The 20141-nt window shown below is 54.2% G+C and overlaps 1 protein-coding gene across 3 annotated transcripts; it reads right to left on the bottom strand.

Moving 5' to 3' along the window:
• Positions 1-136: 136 nt before the first annotated feature.
• Positions 137-11642, bottom strand: VWA5B2 (von Willebrand factor A domain containing 5B2). 3 transcript variants are annotated; one of them, XM_054711366.1, is made up of 19 exons: positions 11504-11642; positions 11253-11423; positions 8993-9224; positions 8666-8823; positions 8034-8165; positions 7674-7798; positions 7120-7275; positions 6586-6696; positions 6308-6516; positions 6113-6224; positions 5436-5621; positions 4409-4580; positions 4007-4320; positions 3337-3526; positions 2885-3238; positions 1272-1409; positions 1095-1175; positions 772-1016; positions 137-685 (listed from the first exon to the last, which is right to left on the bottom strand). In XM_054711366.1, the coding sequence occupies exons 1-19, from the start codon at positions 11640-11642 to the stop codon at positions 137-139; spliced, it is 3774 nt and encodes a 1257-aa protein (XP_054567341.1). The 3 variants fall into 3 exon arrangements, with proteins under 3 accessions (XP_054567341.1, XP_054567340.1, XP_054567342.1); XM_054711365.1 differs by having other exon boundaries at positions 8666-8856; positions 9005-9224; XM_054711367.1 differs by having other exon boundaries at positions 9005-9224.
• Between the last annotated feature and the right edge of the window lie 8499 nt (positions 11643-20141).

Below are 20141 nucleotides of genomic sequence, written 5' to 3'. Positions count from 1 at the left end.
TGAGGATTCTGGAAGGGGATGAGAAGCAGTGGGGGGCAGGCCGTCACCAACCTACCCCTTCCCGGCACCGAGAAGCCGGCCCGGGTGGCAGTGACTTGACTCTGTTGGGGGCCGCCACCCCAGCAGTGGGCAGCTTTCACACGTTCGCCGGGCTGTAACACAGCAGGTGTAGCTGCAGGTTCTGGTCCCAGTGACGCAGCAGCAGGAAAAGACCCCGGGCTGCAGCCTTGAGCGCGGCCAAGTCAAGGCCATCGGGCAAGTGCTGTGCCCGCAGCCAACAGTCCGCCTTCGCTGCTGCCAGCTCCCACTCGCCGAAGGCAGCGGCACAGCGGTGCTCCAGCCATGCAAGTGCCACTGCTGTGGCCCAGGTCCGGCCCCGCAGGTCGGCACCACTTGGCCCTTCTGCCCCCTCTGAGGCCTCAGTGTCTGAACCCTGCCCACTGTCCACCTGGCCTGGACCCTCGGAGCCTGAACTGGGGGACGGGCTGCAGGAGGCCGTGGCACTGTCTCCCTGGCTGACACCAGGGCCAAGAAGTGCCCAGGGAGATGAAGCTGAGGTGGGGCTAAGGCTGGCACGGTGCACAGCGAAGGGGGAGGCACGGCACAGGCGCTCCTGGGGGATGTGCACCGCAGTGCAGAAGGGCGCATCCAAGCGGAAGGAGCCAGGTGCCTCCTGCAGTCTCACCTGAGGAGAGAGGAGGTGGGGGGAGAAGTGAGCTGAGACAGTGCCCTGGCCCTGGCAACACCACCCTCCACCTCCCGAGTCCTCACCAAGGGCAAGTAGTCATGGTTGCTGCCTTCACTGTTGCCGTCACTGGCCTGGCCTGTGTTGGGGCTGCAGAGTCTACGGCTGTCTGGGCCTCTGGGCTTCCGATGGCCCAGGCTGAGCTTCAAAGGAGGCCGAGGGGACATGGTATGAGGACCTCGGGTAGGGGCTGCAGAATCCTCCAAAGCAGACTTGGAGCTGTCATTTTGGTCTGGATCTGAGCCACTTGCCAGAGAGCCTCCCTGAAGGCCTGCAATGGAGCCAATCAGTGCCAGTGGTGATCCCTAAGCTCAGCGCTCCCTGCCATTTGCCCAGAGTTGAGTGTTACCTTTACAATGGACAACTGTGGGCAGAGCTGCATCTAGGTGGCCCTGAGAGGCAGGAGGGGTGCCTGGGGGCTCTACTGGCTCTGCAGGGGCACAGAAGACAGGGCTGAGGTTTGTCTGGGCGTGTGGCCAGTGAGGTGAGGGCCAGCACCTGAGAGGACACTTGGGAGGGACTCTACCTGAGCTCCGCACCTGCAGGACCGAGGGCAGGACTTCCCTGGTAGTAGCGTCCACAGCTACGGGGCAGGTGAAGCAGGAGGGGGCAGAGCTGACCTTGCTTGTCTGAAGGGCTCGGAGCCAGGACCTCCGGGCATGGCCTGTGAAACCAAGGAGCAGTTTGCTGACCCGGAGGGGGTGCACTCCCACCACCCACCCTCTACTTAGGGCTTCATAGAAAAAAACTTCAGTGTTCCCATAGCTTCTCTGTTCACTTTTGAACAGAGTAGAGTTTCTCAGGATCAGGACCAGCTTAACTCTCCAACTTTAGCAAGAAGTGGTTAAGCTGAATCCTTAATCCATAGCAGGGCTACGCCTCTTGGCCACCCAGAAATTCAATATTCTGGACACCACTCAGGAAGCATGGACCAGTGCCTTTTCCATCCGCTCATTTCAGCACTGTCCAATAGAACTTCCTGTGAGGAAGGAAATGTCCTATATTTGTATGATTCAATATGGTAGCCATTAGTTACGTGTACCCATTAAGCACTTGAAATATAGCTAGTGTAACTGAGGAAGTGAAATGTTAACTATTTGGTTTTAACAGTCTTCCTGAGTGCATTTGTTTTTATGTTATGGGCACTAGAAATCCTTACAAGATCTCATTTCTCTCTATTGGCTGCTAAGAAGCTTGCCAATTTTGGGTCACATACTTGCAAAGGCACATAACCTCATGGTGTGCATCCTATATAATAAAAGCCTGATATGCTAAGTGTCCAGTCATCTGGTCATCCATTTAATCAATCAAAGCGTAATATGCTAATGATATGCTAAGGCCGCTCAACCGTCTGCTATGACGTGCACTGACCACCAGGGGGCAGACACTCTAACCAGTAGGTTAGCTTGCTGCTGGGGTCTGGCCAATCGGGACTGAGAGAGGCCAGACATGCCCTGGAGCCCTCCCATAGTCCCTCCCCAGCTGGCCAACCTCCGTCCCCCTCCCTGGCCCTGATCATGCACCAGGGGGGGTCCCTTGGCCTGGCTTGCACCCTCTCGCAATCTGGGATCCCTAGGGGGATGTTGGAGAGCCAGTTTCAGCCCAATCCCACAGGCATAAAAGGCTAACATGCAAATCAACTGAATGGTGGGACCACAGATTGCTATGATGTGCACTGACTACCAGGGAGCAGATGCTCAATGCAGGAGCTGCCCCCTGGTGGTCAGTGTGCTCCCACAGGGGAAGCACCTCTCAGCCAGAAGCTGCCAGAAGCTAGGCTCATGGCTGGCGAGCGCAGCAGCAGTGGCAGGAGCCTCTCCCACCTCCATGGCAGTGGGACATCCCCCAAGGGCTCTTGGACTGCAAGAGGGCGCAGGCTGGGCTGAGGGACCCCCCCCCACCACCCCAGTGCACAAATTCTGTGCACCGGGCCTTGAGTATTTAATAAAACCTCATTCTCTCCTTCCTGTTGTTATCCGTTTTTCCCCCATTACCCTGCTTAATTTTTCCCCTTGTCAATGTGGATGAGCCACCTCAAATTGTTTATGTGCAAGGTGAGGTATAGAGAGAGTGATCAAACAGACCCATTCCTCTGCCACTCTGCCCCATACAGGCTCCTTGGGCCCACCAGCAACTCACCCCAGTCAGCCATGGTCTCAGCCCCTCGGAGAGCCAGCTGCTCATTGTCCCGGACCACAGAAGCTGCTGTCAGCCGATGGAGTGCTTGGTCCCAAGCACCTTCTCTTTCGTGAGGTGATGGAGGCAGTAAGCCATCATCTCCAGGCCCCCAGAGTGTCTCTAGCCCAACACCCACCTCCCAGCACACAGGCTGCTCCCCACACAGGGCCCGGATCACCACGTGGCAGCGTGGAGCCTGCGGAGGCAGTGGCACTGCTGGGGGTGCAGATTCCCCGTCAGGGGGCACAGCCGTGAACAAGAAGGGTGGTTCCATCAACATGTCCCAGTCCATGGGCGCTGGGGAGAGCAGGTTTCCTGAGGAGACAATGGCAGGGACAGCGGTGTGGTGCCCTGGGCTCCACCTTCCAGAGGCCTCCTTGGTGTCAGAATTCAACTCTCCATCCAACCTTTACCTGAGTCATCCAGGCCTTGTCCCAGCTGCTGCCCCGACTCAGGGCCTGGCCCATCCGGTGCTGCACCCAGAGAGGGGTGCCGGGGACGGCCAGGGACTGGGTTCACCTGGCCGGGGGGTGATGAGAGGCTTCGGCCAGTCAGAGCCGCTCTGCGTCGACGGTTCAGCACCTCAGCACTCAAGGCCCCAGTCTGCATGTGACAAAGGGGGGGAGGGGCATTGGCCACGGAATGCAGAGCTCCTGGCCATCACACACACACACACAACTTTCCCTTTGACTGAAACCCTGAGTGGCAGTTAGGAAAAAGGCCAGGCTCCCATGGCCTCTGGCCCCCTCCCAGTCATGTCACTCTACACCCTATTTCTCACTTGCGGTTACTTGTCTTTTTGCTCATGCCGTGTCCCTCTTTGCCTGGATCACTTCTACTTATTTTTCCAGATATGGCTCTTGCTTTCCCGACTCCCTGAGACAGGGTTAGTCACCTGAACTCTAAGTCCCCATAGCACCATGTCCCTGTGCTCATCCCTGTATGTTGCATGGCATCATTATAGATTTACCCACCCAGCTCTCCAGCTAGACTTCATGTAACCACTGCACCATGTATGGCATACAGCAGATGGCCAAGAAGTGTTGCTGGACATATGGTAAATGGATGTGGGTTGAATCTCACCTTGACTGGTGCCAGTGGGGGTGGAGGCAGGGGGCAGGAGCGGGAACCTGCAGGTTCTCCCCAGGCCAGGCTGCGGCAGCCCTGCTGAGACGGGGGGTCCAGGGGAACACTGCCCTCGGGGGAGCCAGGGCCCTGGGAGCCAGGGGACTCACTGCTGCCTGCGGAGCCCGGGCCTGGCTCAGGGCTGGCAGAGCAGTGGGTGAGCACATACTGCTCCCGGATGTATGAGGACTGGAAGATGCGACGCCATATGGCTGTGTCAGAAGAGGGGTTCGGTCCAGGGTCCGTGACTGGGTCTGTCAGAGCATCGGTACCTAATGGAGGCAGGAGAATGAGCCAAGCCCTGGCCCCTCCTCTTGCCCATTCTTCCAGCACAGCCACACACATACACCCAGCACTCACTCTGCTCCGAGTCCCCAGCAGCCCATGGACTGGACAGCTCTCCTGGCACAGTGCCTGTTCCCAGAGGCTCTGAGGTGCCAGTGGGCTCAGTGCCAGCGCTGGTGGCAGAAGGCACCTCCTCTGGGGATGGGAACATGGAGCCGCCCAAGCTCTGCCAGCCAGGCTCTTGGCCCTAGGGAGGAAGAGTCATTGGGGAAAAACCGGATTGTCGTACTATGCTACCTCTTTCCAGACAGATTTAAGATGGCTAACTGCAAGAGGCAATAAAGTTAATAAACCAGAAATGAAAGCCCAGTACTAGGGAAGGAGGAAGCATCCATGCTAACCATAAGGTTAATACAGCTTCTGTGGCTGAGCTCCAGGTCTGGCCCTGAGCTTCCTGGCAACCAGGCAAAAAGGCAAACAGTCCATTATCAAAAAGGGAGACGCATGCTTAGTTCTTCCAAAGAGAGAGAGCTTTTCATAATAAAAATAACTATCCTATCTCTAACTCCTACTATGTGTCAAGTATTCTACCAAGAGCGTGTATATTATGACCTCGAATTACAACAGCCCTATGAAAAAAAATCCATTTGAGGAAATGGTCTTCAGAGAGGTTAAGTCACTTGCCCAAAATCAAATGGCTAGTACCTGGCCGAGTTGGGATCTGAGATTTCATCTACACTGTGCTGCGTCTGTCCCTGAATGTTACAGGAAATAATCGGATGGTGCCTTCGTAGGGCACTGAGGGAAGTAGTGAGCAAATTTTGACCAAAATCTCATAGCAAATGCTGGATCTGTTCTCTGTCTGTGTGGCTTAGTGACCCGTGGTAAAAGCCAGGGCAACACTTTACAGGACAACTCAGTGGAAGGCCTCAAGAGGAGGCAGGTTGCAGTCACCTTGGAGGGCCCAGTGTGGTCTCTGAGGAGGCCTGGAGGTAGTAGGAGAGTCTGGCAGAGAGGCACGGGAAATGGAAGAAGGGTTTGGAGGAGATGCAAGGGCTTCAGCCATCCCAGGCCCACTGCCTGCCCCCCAGCCCAGGCCTACCCCAGGGGGGTGAGGCCGGAAGCCATCCACCCTGAAGAGTGAGCAGTAACCGAGCAGCTGGTCCCCAGGGTAGAGTGCTGGGATCTCCCGGGGGGTCAGCAGTGCCTCCACCGAGTCTGGCACAAACCAGTCCACAGAGATGTCGCTCAAAGCGGGCTCCAGTGCCTTGCGCAGAGCCTGCACCAGCTGTGAGGAGTGGCCATGGGGGAGAGAGAGAGGTGCCACTCAGCTGACAGAGCAGAAAGGCTGCCCTTCCCATCTGCCTAGTCTCTGGCTGAGGGGAGCCGGGTCAGGCTGGGGTTAGGGGGAGGAATGGGGGTAGGAACAAGCAAGGGGACTGAGAGCTCAGGCCTCAGGGCTTGGTCTGTCTCTTGGCCTGAGCTCTACCCTGTGAATGAGAAAAGGCTTATCAAGGATATGACTCAGTACCAGGACACAACTGAGAATAGTATTTGGGGGGTGGTCAGAAGCTGTGCTCCCCTCACCTTTAGCCCCCTGAAGCATCCCACAGCAACACCTGTAGCTCCTCCCCTGATAGGCATCTCAAGGGAGAGTAGGGATTGGAATGGGGGAGAAGCCAGGAGACCCCCACAACGGGCCTGGGTTCTGCTTCAGACTCAGTGTAACTTGGGAGAAGGACTTGAGGAGTAGGGAACAGGGCCCAGGCTCAAGCTCACCATGGGCTGCAGCCTCTCCCCAGGCCTCAGGAAGTAGGCCTGGCCCCTGCTGAGGGCAGACAGACCCTGGAGCAGCTGGTGGCAGGCAGGCCCTAGCCCAAAGGAGAAGCACCTGATGAAGGAAGGGAGGCAGTTGTGACCTTCAGAGCCTCTGAGGGCATTAATCTCAGTCACCTCTCTCTGCCCACCTCATACCTGGCTGCCCCCCTGTGCCACCTCATGAGCTCCAGGGTTTGTTGGGTAGTGGCGGCCACGGGCGAGGCAGCAGTGAGCAGGAACAGCTGCCGAGGGTGGGCCCTGTGCTGGGGCTGCCTCATGGCCCAGTCCAGCGCAGCCAGCACATCTGGGGGACCGCCCGCAGCCGGCAGGGTCTCAACACTCTCACAGATCAGCTTCACAGTGTCCTGCAGAGAGAAGGCACAGGCTGAATGAAGCATCTCCACGAGGCCCCCAAGTTCCTGGACCACACTTACATCACTGCAAAGCCTGCTCTCGGGGAAGAGGGGCCGCACTGCCGTGCCAAACGTGGTCAGGTTGATGAGAGTCTGGGATGGGAGTGACTTCACGGCCAAGACAAGGGCATCCTGGGGGGGCAGAGAGGACAGTGTGAGGCAGGCCCCTGGGCACTGGTGGAGAGAAAGGCACACAGATGGCCTGCCTCTGCAGGTTTTGTATAAAATGGGCCTGGATGAGGATCTGGGAGAGGCCCTGTGTGTGAGAGACTGTGTGAGAAAGACTGTGAGTGAGAAATGGAGAGTGTTAGGGAGACATTTGTGTATGTGACTCTGGAGGTGTATATGACACTTGGCTTTGACATTAGGTGACAATCCATTATGTATGAGATAGGCCCTTGGAATCTGGGAGAGATGCGTCTGTGTACGAGAAAGAGAGTGTGTGCGCACGCGCGCGTGTGTGTGTGTGTGTGTGTGTGTGTGTGTGTGTGCGCGCGCGCGCGCGCGCCTCAGACCGACTGCCCCCCGGGCCTGCCCCACCGTGCCCCCACAGGCCTTGTGTGCTACAGTGCTGCCATCCAGCAGGAAGAGGAGCTCCCGTGTAGCCGTGCCCAGGTGTCCGGGCTTGGAGCTCAGGTCTGGGCAGAAGCTCAGCATCAGCACGGGGTTCAGCAGGATATCCTTGTGGAAGCGTCGCTGCAGGAACCACACCTGAACACGGGAGCCCAGAGTCACCCTGGGCCGGGCTCAGTGCAACTCCCAGCTGGGCTGGCAGCGGGACTCAGCCCTGGGGCCTTTTTCTATCTAATCCACCCAATGAGTCGCCTTGTTGTGGTCATGTGAGTCAAGGCCAGGGCAGAGGCAGTGGCTGTCCTCTGCCTACGGCAGAGGGAGCCCCCATTCTCTGAGACACAGTGCAGGGAGGCTTGTATGGGCCTTCCGGAGACAATACTCACCAGCCCTTTGGGAGGGTGGTGGCGGTACTGAGAGTTCTTACTGTGAGCAGAGCCCCCTACTCATCCCGACATGAGCCTGCTCGCCTGATCCTCATGCACAAATGCACCTAGCAGCCAGGCCAGGGGCCAAGTCGGGCCCCCTGGCATCTGTACCTGCCGGTCCCCATCACTGTGTCTTCGCTGTAGCCTCTGGAAATCCCGGCGGGCCCTCACTCGGGCCTCGTATTCTGCTGAACTCAGGCTGCCGGCCTCCAGCATCAGGTGCGGCTGGTGGGGCTCTGGGGAGGAGGGGACACAGCTCTGTCAGGGAAGTCCCTGTTTCTGGACCCTAACTGCCCAGTCCTGCTGTCCAGGGAGGACCTTGTAGGTCCAGCCTCCCTCCACCACCAGGCCCACCCTTACAGATGACTTGGTCCATCTGGCTAGGAGACCAGAAATCTATGCTTGAGAAATGCTACGGAGGTGGCCCTGAGGTTGGTCAGAGCCGGCCCACTGTGTGCCCCATTCCCTCACCGCTGGGGTGCAGCAGGATCTCCAAGGCCCGGTCACAGCGGTGGCCTTCTGCCAGTGTGACACAGATGGTGGCTGCAGAGCTGGCGTGAGGTGGGGCATCTGCCCGTAGAATATGAGAGGGGCTCTCTAGGCCTGAGGGACATAGAGGCAGGGAGGGGTGATGATCGTCCCACCCTAAGTCAACTAAGAGCATAAAACACCACCTACCCAGACCGTGGGGGCTGGGGGAGGGGGGCGGGCCCAAGGATCATGACGGATTAAGCTCAGCTCTCAGAACCTGGTCATAGGCTCCAATGGACAAGAGGGGGGTTGCATGGTTTCCTGGTTTAGGAGGCAAGAGTCCCAGCTCTGTTCCTGGTTGGTCAACCCAACTGTTGATTCAGCACCCTCCCCCACTTCTCGCACTGGTCTCACACTAAGCCTCTCTCTTCCCATGGGTGAGTGGAGTGGTATGTAAATAAATGACACTGACAAACTGAGGGGAGTGTTGTATAGTAGTGTCCAGAGGATGCTCCCACTGTGAGACTGGAGGTCCCTAAGTCTTAGGTCCCTGTCTCCTTTTTGTTCTGTGTTCCTCCCATCCCTGAGCCTTGAATTATTTCCCAGTCAGCTATGCTGAGAGGGGCACCCACCTGCCAGCAGGCATGGCCCAGTCACCAGCATCTCGAAGGAGAAGGTATATGGGGCAGGGCAGCGGGCAGGGCCTAAGAACACGTCCGGAGGGGCAGCTGGCTCTTCCCAGGCCAGACCTTCCTCCTGAGGGCTGCCCACCCCAAAGCAGCTGGTAGGGCTGGAAGGGAGCACGAGGAGGGTCATTTGGCCACTACCAAGGCCCCTAGCCCCTCTGGCTGACTGGCCCCAGCCCGTCTCCACCCTGCCCATTACCCAGGGGCACCCTGCCAAAGCCCCCTCACCCGCACTAGACCCAGAGAAGCCGAGGGAGGGACGAAGAGAATCACCATAGGCCCAACCTGTCGTCACAGAGCCCCGGAGGTCTGGGGGGGCCCGGCGGACCTGGCGGGGCCAGTGGGGTGAGCACGGAGGGCAGAGCCACATGCAGCACCCCATCAGGCCTTGAGGGCAGTTCCCGGCTGCTGCACAGGGTCACTGTCATGGTGCCGGCCGGGGTGATGAGGCCGGTGGGCAGCACCAGTGTGGACCGGGCCTGGGCCAGATCCAAGACAAGATGACCTATGATGAGTGAGAAAAGGGGTCAGAGGGGGCTGGAAGCAGAAGAGGATGAGGGAAGATAGGGGTGGGTGCAGGCACTGAGTCAGGGGAGCTGGGCAAGGGGTACTGGAGAGACAATGGGCTAGTGCATGGGTGATACAGGATGGAGGCATGGGATGAATGACAGTAGAAAGAGAGGTGGATGGATGGTAAAAGGATCTGGCTGTCATCAGGAAAGGGAGCAGTGACAATACTGCTAATGGAAGCTGAGGAGAACAGGGCACATTCACACCATGCCAAGATTCTGGGGGACTCATACCCTCTGGACCTCTGCCCCTATCTATCCAACCCTTGGGCATCATCTTCCTAAAGGACCATCTTTGTGGACTGACATTTCCTGTAGCCTGGGACCCACAAATCCCTTGCTCATGAATACTAAGGAGTTCCCCACTGCCCACTAGGAGTGGCTCCAGAATTTTCTACCCAAGAGGAGTTTAGGAGCAGTAATCTACTTGGAAGCTGGCTAGAGGACATAAAGCTGTATTTGCATACCAAGCACACCATTTACTTAGATCAGTGATGGCGAACCTATGACAGGCGTGTCAGCACTGACACATGTAGCCATTTCTGATGACATGCGGCCGCTGAGGTGGCCACATGCCGAGGATGAAACATTTGCTGCTCCTGAGGATGAAACATTTGCGACTAGGGTCTTGGAGTTAGTTTTTTCCTCAAAGTGACACACTACCCGAGTTATGCTCAGTTTTTTGGCGAAGTTTGACACACCAAGCTCAAAAGGTTGCCCATCACTGACTTAGATCATAGTTTTATTTGACAAACTGAGGGGAGGCGGGGGGCGGGTCGTGGAGTCACCACGGTTGCGAAAGGAAAAACGGCCAGGTGTGTACAGTGATAGGCAAGGCCTTCCATGGTCTGGCCCCAGACTACGTTTACAGCCCTACTTCACCTCACTGTCCCACAATCATCACTTATCCATTCTTTTGAGAAATACTTGCTGAATAAAAGAAGGGGGGAGCTGGGAAGTGAAGAAGGAAGAAAGCCTGCTGCCACATGGTGTGGCGAGAGCACAGTGTGAGTCTTGCCTCTGTGGCTTCTATCTCTGCCCTTTGGTAACTCTCTTGTTTTGAGGAGCCTCAGTTTCCGCCATGTGGGGGCCATAGTAACTATCTCAAAGATCGTTGTGAGGAATAAATGAAATACTATGTGCAAAGCATCTAACATGTAAGAGACCATTGCTGCTATTTTTTATGACCTATAAAAGGGAGAAGGAGAACAGCAATTGCATTCATACCTCTCAGGACTCAAACAAAGCAATACCAGTGAGTGGGCTTTGTGAAGTGTAAGTCCCTGTAAACACCAGGTGTTTTATTACCATCACCCAGGACAACTTAATTCCAAACCTTCCCTCACACCATTGCCCTGGCCTGGGGTGCCTTCCCCTTCTCCTCCACTTCCCCGCCTCCTCCTTCCTTTCAGTCAAATGTTGGCTCCACTTCCTTCTGGAACATTCCTCACTCTGGCTTCTAACTACCTGCTGGGCTTATGCCAACTCTCAGCACCACTGGATTCTGTCCCTCTTTTCACTCGGACGGTAAATCCCAGGTGCAGAAATCAAATGAATGCGCACAAAGTAAAGGAAAGAATGGAGTGCAAGCCGTGGAACCTTACCCAGGGGTGGACCCACCCAGCCCTCACTGAACCCCTTTGTGGTACAAGATGCTGGGACGTGGGAAGGACCACAACCCCGTCCCAGGCTCAGGAGCTATTGCTCCAGAGCGGGAAACAGATGTGTGATGCCTGCTGTGTCTGTCTCCCTGGCTGAAAACCGTGGGTCAGGCCTGGGTCACAGTCCCCCAGCACCTGGCGCATGTCAGGTGCCCAATCCACAGCTGTTGAATAAAGGGATGAATCCATGAATTAAAAAAAATAAAAAAAATCAGTGGTTGGAGGGGGCAGGAGGAGGGGCGGACGCAGAGCCAGGCCGTTCGGCGGGCTTTGGGGGGCGGGGCCGGGGTTGCCCGGACTCACCCTGCGCGCAGCGGCGGGGCGTCGAGGCCCCCAGCGCGGGCCCCAGCGCGCGGCAGCAAGCCGCCTGCGAGCGACGCCGGCTCTGCAGCTGGAAGGAGACGCGCCGTCCGGCCGCCTCCGCCTCAAAGCTCGACACCACCTCGGCCTCGGCCAGCGGGTACACGAACACGCCTGGGTGGGGGGCACAGGCGGCGTCGGATCTCGCCCGGCACCCGCTCCCCCGCCCCATCCCGCGCCCCTCCCGGCCTCACCGTCCACCGGCTGCGGCTGCGGGTTGCGGTAGGTGAGCCGGGCCCGCAGGCTCAGGCAGGGGCCGTTGGCGCAGGCCCGGACCCAGGAGTCGGTGAGGGGCAGCGGCGTCCAGCGGGAGGGGCAGTACAGGCCGGGCATGGTGCCTGGGGAGGGCGCGGGGTGAGGGGCGCGCAGGCACCGCCCGCGCCGGGGAGAGCCCGCGGCTTTCTAACTCCGGCGGGAGGGCGGGACCTGCGGGATCTGAGGCTGCGGGGGCTCGGGCGGCCGAGGGGTGGAGAGGGGAGGGCGGAAGGAGGCCGGGGGCAAGACCCGCACCCTCGCCCGTTACCTGGGAAGCCGGGGCGGAGCGCGGCTCCGGGCAGCTCGGGACCGGGGCGCGGAGGGTTAATGATTAACTGGCGCTCAGGGCGCCGAGCAGTCCCGCCGGCGGCCCCTCTAGGGGCGGAGGGGGGGGTCACAGCTGTTCCCTCCCCCGCTCCCAGCCTCGCCGCCGCCCCGTACCTGCCGGCCCCCCAGGGCTCCCCGCGGCTGCCAGCTGTCGGAAGATGCTCTGGGTGCGGAGCAAGGGTTTAAAGGGCCAGTATCCTCCTGGGGGCCCCCAGCCCACAGGACAGCAGGGGCGAGGCGGGGTGGGAGCCTAAGCGCTGCAGTCCCTTCTCTCTCCGGCGCCTCAACTGACCTGGATGCGGAGAGAGCCTGCAGGCCGGAGTGGGGTAGGGGGTTGGGTTGGGAAGAACGAGGTCGGGAAGCGAAAGGAGGGGGTCTTTCGGAGGCCAGGCCGGGAGAAGTGTAGGGGCGGGGGGAGCCCGTCCAGGGCCCCTCTCCCCACCCGGAGCCGAGCTGTCAGGGGATGCCGTGGGCTGGCTCTAGGGATCGTCCCCGTCCCGCAGGCAGCCCCAGCCTCACCGCCGCGTCCTCGGCAGAGTCCTGGGCGCCGCCGCTGCGCCTCGGGGGCACTCCGTCTGGGCACCTGCGGGGCTCCCGCTCCGGACTCCCGCAGCGGCCGCTCTCCGTCCGCTCAGGGGCGTCGGCCCCGAGGATGCTGGTCCCGCCCCCGTTCGGAAAGGCCGCCCCCGGGCCCGCCTCGGCCCCGCCTGCCGCTGCGGCGGGGCTGCTGTTCCCCGTCTTCCAACCCCCTCCCGCTTTGTGTGCGGTACCGCCTCCGCGCCAGCCCCGGCCGTTCCAGCCGGACCCGTACCGCACTGCAGGGACCGCGTCCCCGCCGCCGCACAGCCCCCCATCAGTGCGAGACGGGCCTCCGAGGCCCCACCCTTTCTGTCCTTCAGGCAGTGAGGCGTCCTGCAGATGCCCCAGGGCCGCCCCCCAACACCGCAGCGACCACAGCTACCCCAGGATCAGCCCCCGCCCCGCGCCAGCCCTAGCTAGGCTTTCCGTCTCTGCAATAACCCTCCCTCATCCCTGCAGCGAACCCCAGCTCCCTGTGATCCTTGGACCCCAAGCCCCAACAAGCCATCCCCATTCCTTTTCAGAGTGCTCCTCCCTCACCGCGGAAACCTCCCCGCTGCCCTGCAGGTGTCTTCAGCTTGTCTGATCACTCCAGGGACCCCTCACTCCAAGCAGGGGTCCGCATCACTGCAGCGACTGCCCCCCACCAGGAAGCAGACAGCCTCCCCACCACTGCAGAGCCATCTCCCCACTTTTTCCGGGGGTGGGGAGAGTGGGCAGGATCACCCCCCACAGGATTTAACTCCCTGTGCTTCAGTTGCCCACCACCTTGGAAGTGAGGCCTTCCAGCCTGCTGAACCTTCTAGTGATGGCAGACCACCACCCCTCCCCCGCCCCCAGCAGAGACCCACCTCAGCCCATCCCTGCAACAGGCGAAAACATCTCTGTTGGTAAACAGGTTCCTTGACATTGGCAGAATTGTCCTGAGACTTGGAAGGGTTACGCTGCAGAAGCTCTCCCCAGTCCCTGACAGAGAGTCTGGGCGTCCCGGGGAAGTGACTGCGTTAGTCACCCTTGCAAGCTTTCTTGCAGAGGCCACCCTCAGATTCTGCAAAGAGACCCTGAGGAGAGCTGAGAGTAAGGGGCAGCAGGTGGGAAGTGGTTTCACCCCTCCCCAGCTTATCCAGTCGCCATCCCCACCATTCTGTCCCAGGGGGATCCCCTGTCTCCTGGAGCACCTGAGCCCTTAACCACACCCTTCCCCTTGCTCAAACCACTTAGCATGGTGGCCTTCGCTTGGCCTCTCCCCGGGGAACTCCGTGGGTGGAAATGCACGAGGATGACACGGAAAACATAGCCACCATCACAATGACCCAGCCCACAGCGAGCTCCAGCTGCATTCTACCCGTGTTCTTTCCACACCATCGGAGCCATGGTCCCACTGACACCTGTCCTCCCTTCTTTGCTGAACCTGCTTTCAGACTCATGCGGAGCGAGCTTCCCTCTTACGGGTTTAGGGAGAAACAGTAGTTGGTGAGTGGGCAGATGGGCCATCCAGGTGCTCCAGGTCTCCAGGCAGCACCAGTCCAGGGAAGTCCTCCGGGAGCCCAAGGGGGTTTTGTGCTTTGCCCCTTCTGCAAAGGAACCAAAAGTTATATGTGGCCCTCGGGCCAAAGCCGCAGCTGCAGGGAGCAGTCATTAGGGGGCCTCAAACTCACAGAAATGGCCAGAGGTCCTCTTTGGTCCTGAGAAGAGTTTGGATGTAGGGCAGTGTCCCAGGAAGATGGCGTTCCTGTCAGAGACTAGATAACACACTTGTAGTAGCCAAGCTTTGCTGGGAAGCTGGACCGGCCCTGAGATCCTGCTGGGAAGGCTGTCTTAGCCCAGGCAAACGGAGGAAGAGACATGTCAGCAGCTCCAGCTCTGCAAGAGGCATAAAGCATCCTGCAGGATGGGGCAGGGCAGTGCAGGCTGTGTGACACCAGGGAGAAGAGGGGCTTTGTGGGGACAGCAAATGGGTCTCTGAGGCCCAGCTGGGAGCACTCTGGTGGTAGGGCTGTGGCATGGCAGGCCACTGAGGACAGGAAGGAGCAGCGCAGCCCCAGAGGGTCCAGAAACAGGTTCCAGAATGGGGAGGGGAATCCTAGACGGGGCTAAGGAATGGCATGGAGCTTGGGTGGTCTGCTGTGTGCCAGGCATAAGGAAGGGGGTGGGCGGTACAGAGCTAAAAAGACATAGTCTCTGTCTTGAAAGGCTCACACTTTGGTGAGAAAATGGCTCACACTTTAATCAGAAGTCAAATTCTCATTCCTTTTTGTCTTTCACAATACTGGCATTTGTGAAGAGTTCTGGCCAGTTATTTTGTAGAATGTCCCTCTGTTTGGGTTTATCTGTTGTTTGCTCTTGATTGGATTCAGGATATTAATTTTTGGCAGGTTTACCACAGAAGTAATGTAGCCTTCTCACTGTATTACATTAGGATGTGCTTGTCAGTTACTGTTACTGGTGATGTTAACTTTGATCATTGGATTAAAGTGGTATATTAGGGTTCTCCAATTGGAAGCAAAACCAATAGGAGATGTATCTTTAGCTATGTGTGTGTTTGTGTTCTTATTTATGTTTTCATTTACTTATTTGTTATAAGGAATTGGCTCATCCAATTATGGAGGCTGGCAAGTTCAAGTTTGCAGTGTGGGCTAGCAGGTAGGAGAGCCAATGGTGCAGGTGAAATCTGAAGGAAGTCTGTTAGAGAATCCCCTCTTGCTGGAGAGGCTGGTCTTTTTATTCTACTCAGGCCTTCAACTGATTGGATGAGGCCCACCCACATTATGAAGAGCAGTTCACCAATTTAAATGCTAATCTCATTCCAAAGCATACCTCAAGTTGATACATGAAATAAATTATCACAGGTAAGGTTTCTAGGTTTTTCCACTGTAATGCTATTTTTTTCTTTTTTTTTTTTTTTTTTTATTGTTTATAGTAGTACATATATCTCCTTTTTTTCCCCATTGACCTTCCCCCAGCCTCCCCTACCCCCTGTCGCATGCCCTCATCCCACCCCACCCCCAGTGTATTTTTTTTCTTTTTGTAAATAAATAAGTACATTTGTGGGGAGATAGTTTGAGTCTATGTAAGTATCCCAATCTTCATCAAAATCTTACCTACAAGTTTTAGCATCCATTAATGTCACAATTAATATATTATATCAGTTTTATTGAGGTATAATTTATATACAATAGAATTCACCATTTTTATTGTGGTAAAATACAGATAAGTAAATTTTACCATTAGTGATATTAATACATTCAAAATGATAGTAGCAACCATTACTACTATCTAGTTCTAGAACATTTTGATCACCCCAAAAGGAAACCACATATCCATTAAAAAGTCACTCTCCATTCCCTCCTCCTCTCAATCCCTGGAAACCAGGCTTTCTGTTTCTATAGACTTCCATATTCTTGCATATTTCATGTAAATGGAATCATACAATATGTGGACTTTCACTTAATGTTTTCTTGGTTCATCTATGTTGTAGCATGTATCAGTACTTAATTATCTTTTTTGGTTCAATAACATATCATTGTATAGCTATATCATTTTTGTTTACTCATTCATCAGCTTATAAAAATTGTTTTTTTCCCCACCTTTTGGCTATTGTGAACAGTACTGTGATGAACCTTTGTATAAAAGTTTTTGCTTGAATATCTATTTTCAGTTCTTTTGGGTACATACCCAGGAGTGGATTTGCTAGGTGATATGGTAATTCTATGCTAACTTAGTGAGGTTTTCCATACCAGCTGAAAATGTTTACATTTCTGTCCGCAATATACAAGTGTTCCTTTCGTTTTCACATTTTGCCGACACATCAAAACCTCAGTGTACTGTGTTCTCCTTCTATGGGTCATGCATTTGGTGTCATTTTAAGAACTCTTCACTAAGCCCTAGATCCCAAAGATTTTCTCTTATGTTAGCCTCTAAAAGCTTTACGTTTAAATCTTTGATTCATTTGAAAAAATTTAATAAGGTGTGAGGTTTGGGTCAAGGTTTTTAAAATTTCCCTCTATGGATAGCCAATTGCTCCAGTACCATTTGTTGAAAAGACTATCCTCCATTGAATTGCTTTTGTACCTTTGTCAAAAATCAGTTGGGCCCTAGCCAGTTTGGCTCAGTGGATAGAGCGTCAGCCTACAGACTGAAGGGTCCCAGGTTCCATTTTGGTCAAGGGAACATGCCTGGGTTGTAGGCTCGATCCCCAGGAGGGGGCATGCAGGAGGCAGCCTATCAATGATTCTCTCATCATTGATGTTTCTATCTCTCGCTCCTTCTCCCTTCCTCTCTGAAATCAATATATTTTTTAAAAAGATCGGTTGAGCCCTGGCAGGTGTGGCTCAGTTTGGTTGAGCATCATCCCATGCCCAGTTCGCTTCCTGGTCAGAGCACATACCAGGGTTCAGGCTTGATCCCCAGGTATGCAGGAGGCAGCATATTGATAGTTCTCTCTCATTGATGTTTCTCTTTCTCTCTCCCTCTCCCTTCCTCTCTGAAATACATTAAATATATATATATATTTAAAACAAACACTTTTTAAAAATCAGTTGGCTTTCCCTGTACAAGGCTGTTTCTGTGTTCTCTATTCTGTGCCATAGTTTTGTGTGTCTGTCCTGCCAATATCAAATAACCTTGCTTACTGAAGACATCCTATATAATCCTATATAATAAAAGGCTAATATGCAAATAGACCGAACGGCAGAACAACTGAACCGGTCACTATGACATGCACTGACCACCAGGGGGCACGTGCGGAACATGGCGGGCATCAGCAGCAGGTGGCAGAGCATGAAACATGGCGGGGGTCAGCCATGGCGGGATGGTGGAGCAGGTGAGCGGGGGTGCCAGCCCAAGGCAGGGTGCCAGTCACTGTCATTGGGGTGAGCCTCTGGTGGTTACTGAAAATTCTTTGCTCCCATCCACCACGGTCCTGCCTGGCACTTGCACCTGCTGCTGGTGCTGGCCCTGCTCACACCTGCTGTCGGCGCCCAGCACCATCCCCAAGCGAGCGGCGGCTGCTGGCCCCGATCACCCCTCAGGGCTTCTCCACCTCCCCCTGCTCCTGAGGGGCAATCAGGGCCAGCAGCCGCCACTTGCACTCACTGCGGTGGTCAGGGCAGCAGCTGCCACCAATCGCTTCGTGCTGTCAGCATGTGGGAGCGGGAGCGGGGCTGCTGGCAGACAAGGGGGCCGTGGTGGGAGGGGCCGGGCAGGGGCACAGAGGATGGGCTGAGACCTGCCCCTATGCTCACTGCAGCCTTGCAGCCCACAGTTCCTTTCAAGGTGCACAAATTCGTGTACTGGGCCCCTAATATTATGTAAGTCTGAAATTGTATAGACTGATTCCTCCCACTTTATTCTTATTTTCAAAATTGGTTTAGTTATTCCAGTTCCTATGCCTTTCCATATAAATTTTAGAATAATCTTGCCTAGATCTACAAAAAGTTTTGCTGGGAAATTTATAGGAATTGCATTAAACCTGTATATCAATTTGAGGAGAATTGACATCTTTACTACATTGAATGTTCTAATCCACAGACATGGTATGTTTCTACATTTGTTTAGATCTTTATTATTTATTTTTTAAAATATATTTTTTTATTTATTTTAGAGAGGAAGGGAGAAGGAGAGAGAGATAGAAACCTCAATGATGAGAGAGAATCATTGATTGGCTGCCTCCTGCATGCCCCTTACTGGGGATCGAGCCCACAACCCGGGCATGTGCCCTTGACTAGAATCAAACCTGGGACTCTTTAGTCCACAGGCTGACGCTCTATCCACTGAGCCAAACCAGCTAGAGCTATTATTCATTTTTTATTTAGATTTTTATTTTATTTTTTAATTTAGATTTTTAAAATGTAATTATGATAATAGCTATAAGAAACTACATTTTTCAATGCAATTATTATGATAAGGGAACTTGACCATCTTGGGGGAAGGGTCAGAGATAGGTACTCTGAACAATGAGAATTGAAGAACTAAGAATTAGCTAAGCAGGGGATGAGGGAGAAGGTTTCCAGCAGAGGGAAAAGTGTGTGCAGGCGCCATGAGTTAGAAAGCGTGGAGCCTTACAGGGAATAAAGGAAAGTTACTGAATTATTCAGGGCTTTAGAATCTTATTAAGGATTTTCAAATTTACTTGAAAACTTTTGAAAAGTCGTTAGAGGGCTTTCAAGCTAGGGAATGATGAGTTCACACAGGGTTTATTTCAATTTATATCTTTTAAAAAATATTTTTTTATTCATTTCAGAGAGGAAGGGAGAGGGATAGAGAGTTAGAAACATCGATGATGAGAGAAAATCATTGATCAGCTGCCTCCTGTATGCCCCCCTACTGCACCCCGGGGCATCCTGGGGCATTTGCCCTGACGGAGAATTGAACCATGATCTTCTGGTTCATAGGTCCACACTCAACCACTGAGCCATGCGGACCGGGCTAATTATATCTTTTTTAAAATTGTGGTAAAGTATATACATAACAAAATTTACCACCTTAACCATTTTTAAGTGCACAGTTCTGTAGCATTAAGTATGGTCACATGATTGTGCTTTAATTATTTTTTAATATTGTAAAATTAATGCATAATTAGGATATAAAGTCTTTTTTTTTTAAATATATGTTATTGATCTTTTTACAGAGAGGAAGGGAGAGGGATAGAGAGTTGAAACATCGATGATAAAGGAACTTGACTATCTTGGGGGAAGGGTCAGAGATAGGTACTCTGAACAATGAGAATTGAAGAACTAAGAATTAGCTAAGCAGGGGATGAGGGAGAAGGTTTCCAGCAGAGGGAAAAGTGTGTGCAGACGCCATGAGTTAGAAAGCGTGGAGGCTTACAGGGAATAAAGGAAAGTTACTGAATTATTCAGGGCTTTAGAATCTTATTAAGGATTTTCGAATCCCCGACCAGAAATGGGGATTGAACCTGCAACCTAGGTCCATGCCCTTGACCAGGAATTGAACCTGAGACCCTTCAGTGAGCAGGGCAGACACTCTAACCACGGAGCCACACCGGCCAAGGCACCACTGTTTTCTTATGTTCCTCCCACCATACATTGGAGAAGTTACCCTATAGGAATAAATACACAAGTGTTTAAAAGAATACAGTCAAGGATACAAACAAACCTGTTTTTAGGGACAAAAAAAAAAAAAAGGAGGGAAACAACCTGTGTGTCCACCAAAAGGAGAACTGTTGAATGAATGATGGTGCGTCCATATCATGGAACATTGTGTTGCTATTAAACAACGATGTACGTCGGTGAAAGAAAAAAAAACAAATTGCAGAATGATGTGACTCAATTTTTATAAAGATAAGTAAATATCAAAGTCCTCTAGAGATGATTTCAGTGTAGTGCAAAATTCCTGCTAGGAAAGGAATTGATGAGAAGGTGACTGAATCACCTTGGCAGTCACTCCTTTATTACTTCTTTCCAAAACCTGAGGGCATGTCAGTTACCTCCTCCCCTCCTGCTTCTCCCTAAGAGCTTAAAGGGTTTAAACAGTTTGGTGGGAGGCAGCAAATGGGAGTGATCAGTTGTGATGTTGTATGCTTTCTGCCCTAGGGCTCTTTCCTTCCACTTTCCTTGAATCCCCAGGACTGGATGTGAACTGGAGTGGGCCTTCAGACCTTTCCCAACACCCTTGCCAGACAGAATGGCTGACACTCCCAGGGGAATATGA

This window comes from Eptesicus fuscus, chromosome 3, assembly GCF_027574615.1.
Source record: "Eptesicus fuscus isolate TK198812 chromosome 3, DD_ASM_mEF_20220401, whole genome shotgun sequence".
Taxonomy (NCBI): Eukaryota; Metazoa; Chordata; class Mammalia; order Chiroptera; family Vespertilionidae; genus Eptesicus; species Eptesicus fuscus.
Note: the sequence above shows the minus strand (reverse complement) of the source record. Positions and strands in the feature narration are given on the sequence as shown.

Bases quoted from the DNA above. Each gene is read 5' to 3' on its own strand.
- VWA5B2 (XM_054711365.1), bottom strand. From the start codon at position 11,642: ATGCCCGGCCTGTACTGCCCCTCCCGCTGGACGCCGCTGCCCCTCACC. The intron at 9,225-11,252 runs GTGAGTCCGGGC...CACTCATCATAG, and splicing joins GCCCCGCCGCTGCGCGCAGG to GTCATCTTGTCTTGGATCTG. The intron at 6,517-6,585 runs GTAAGTGTGGTC...TTCTCTCTGCAG, and splicing joins AGAGCAGGCTTTGCAGTGAT to GACACTGTGAAGCTGATCTG.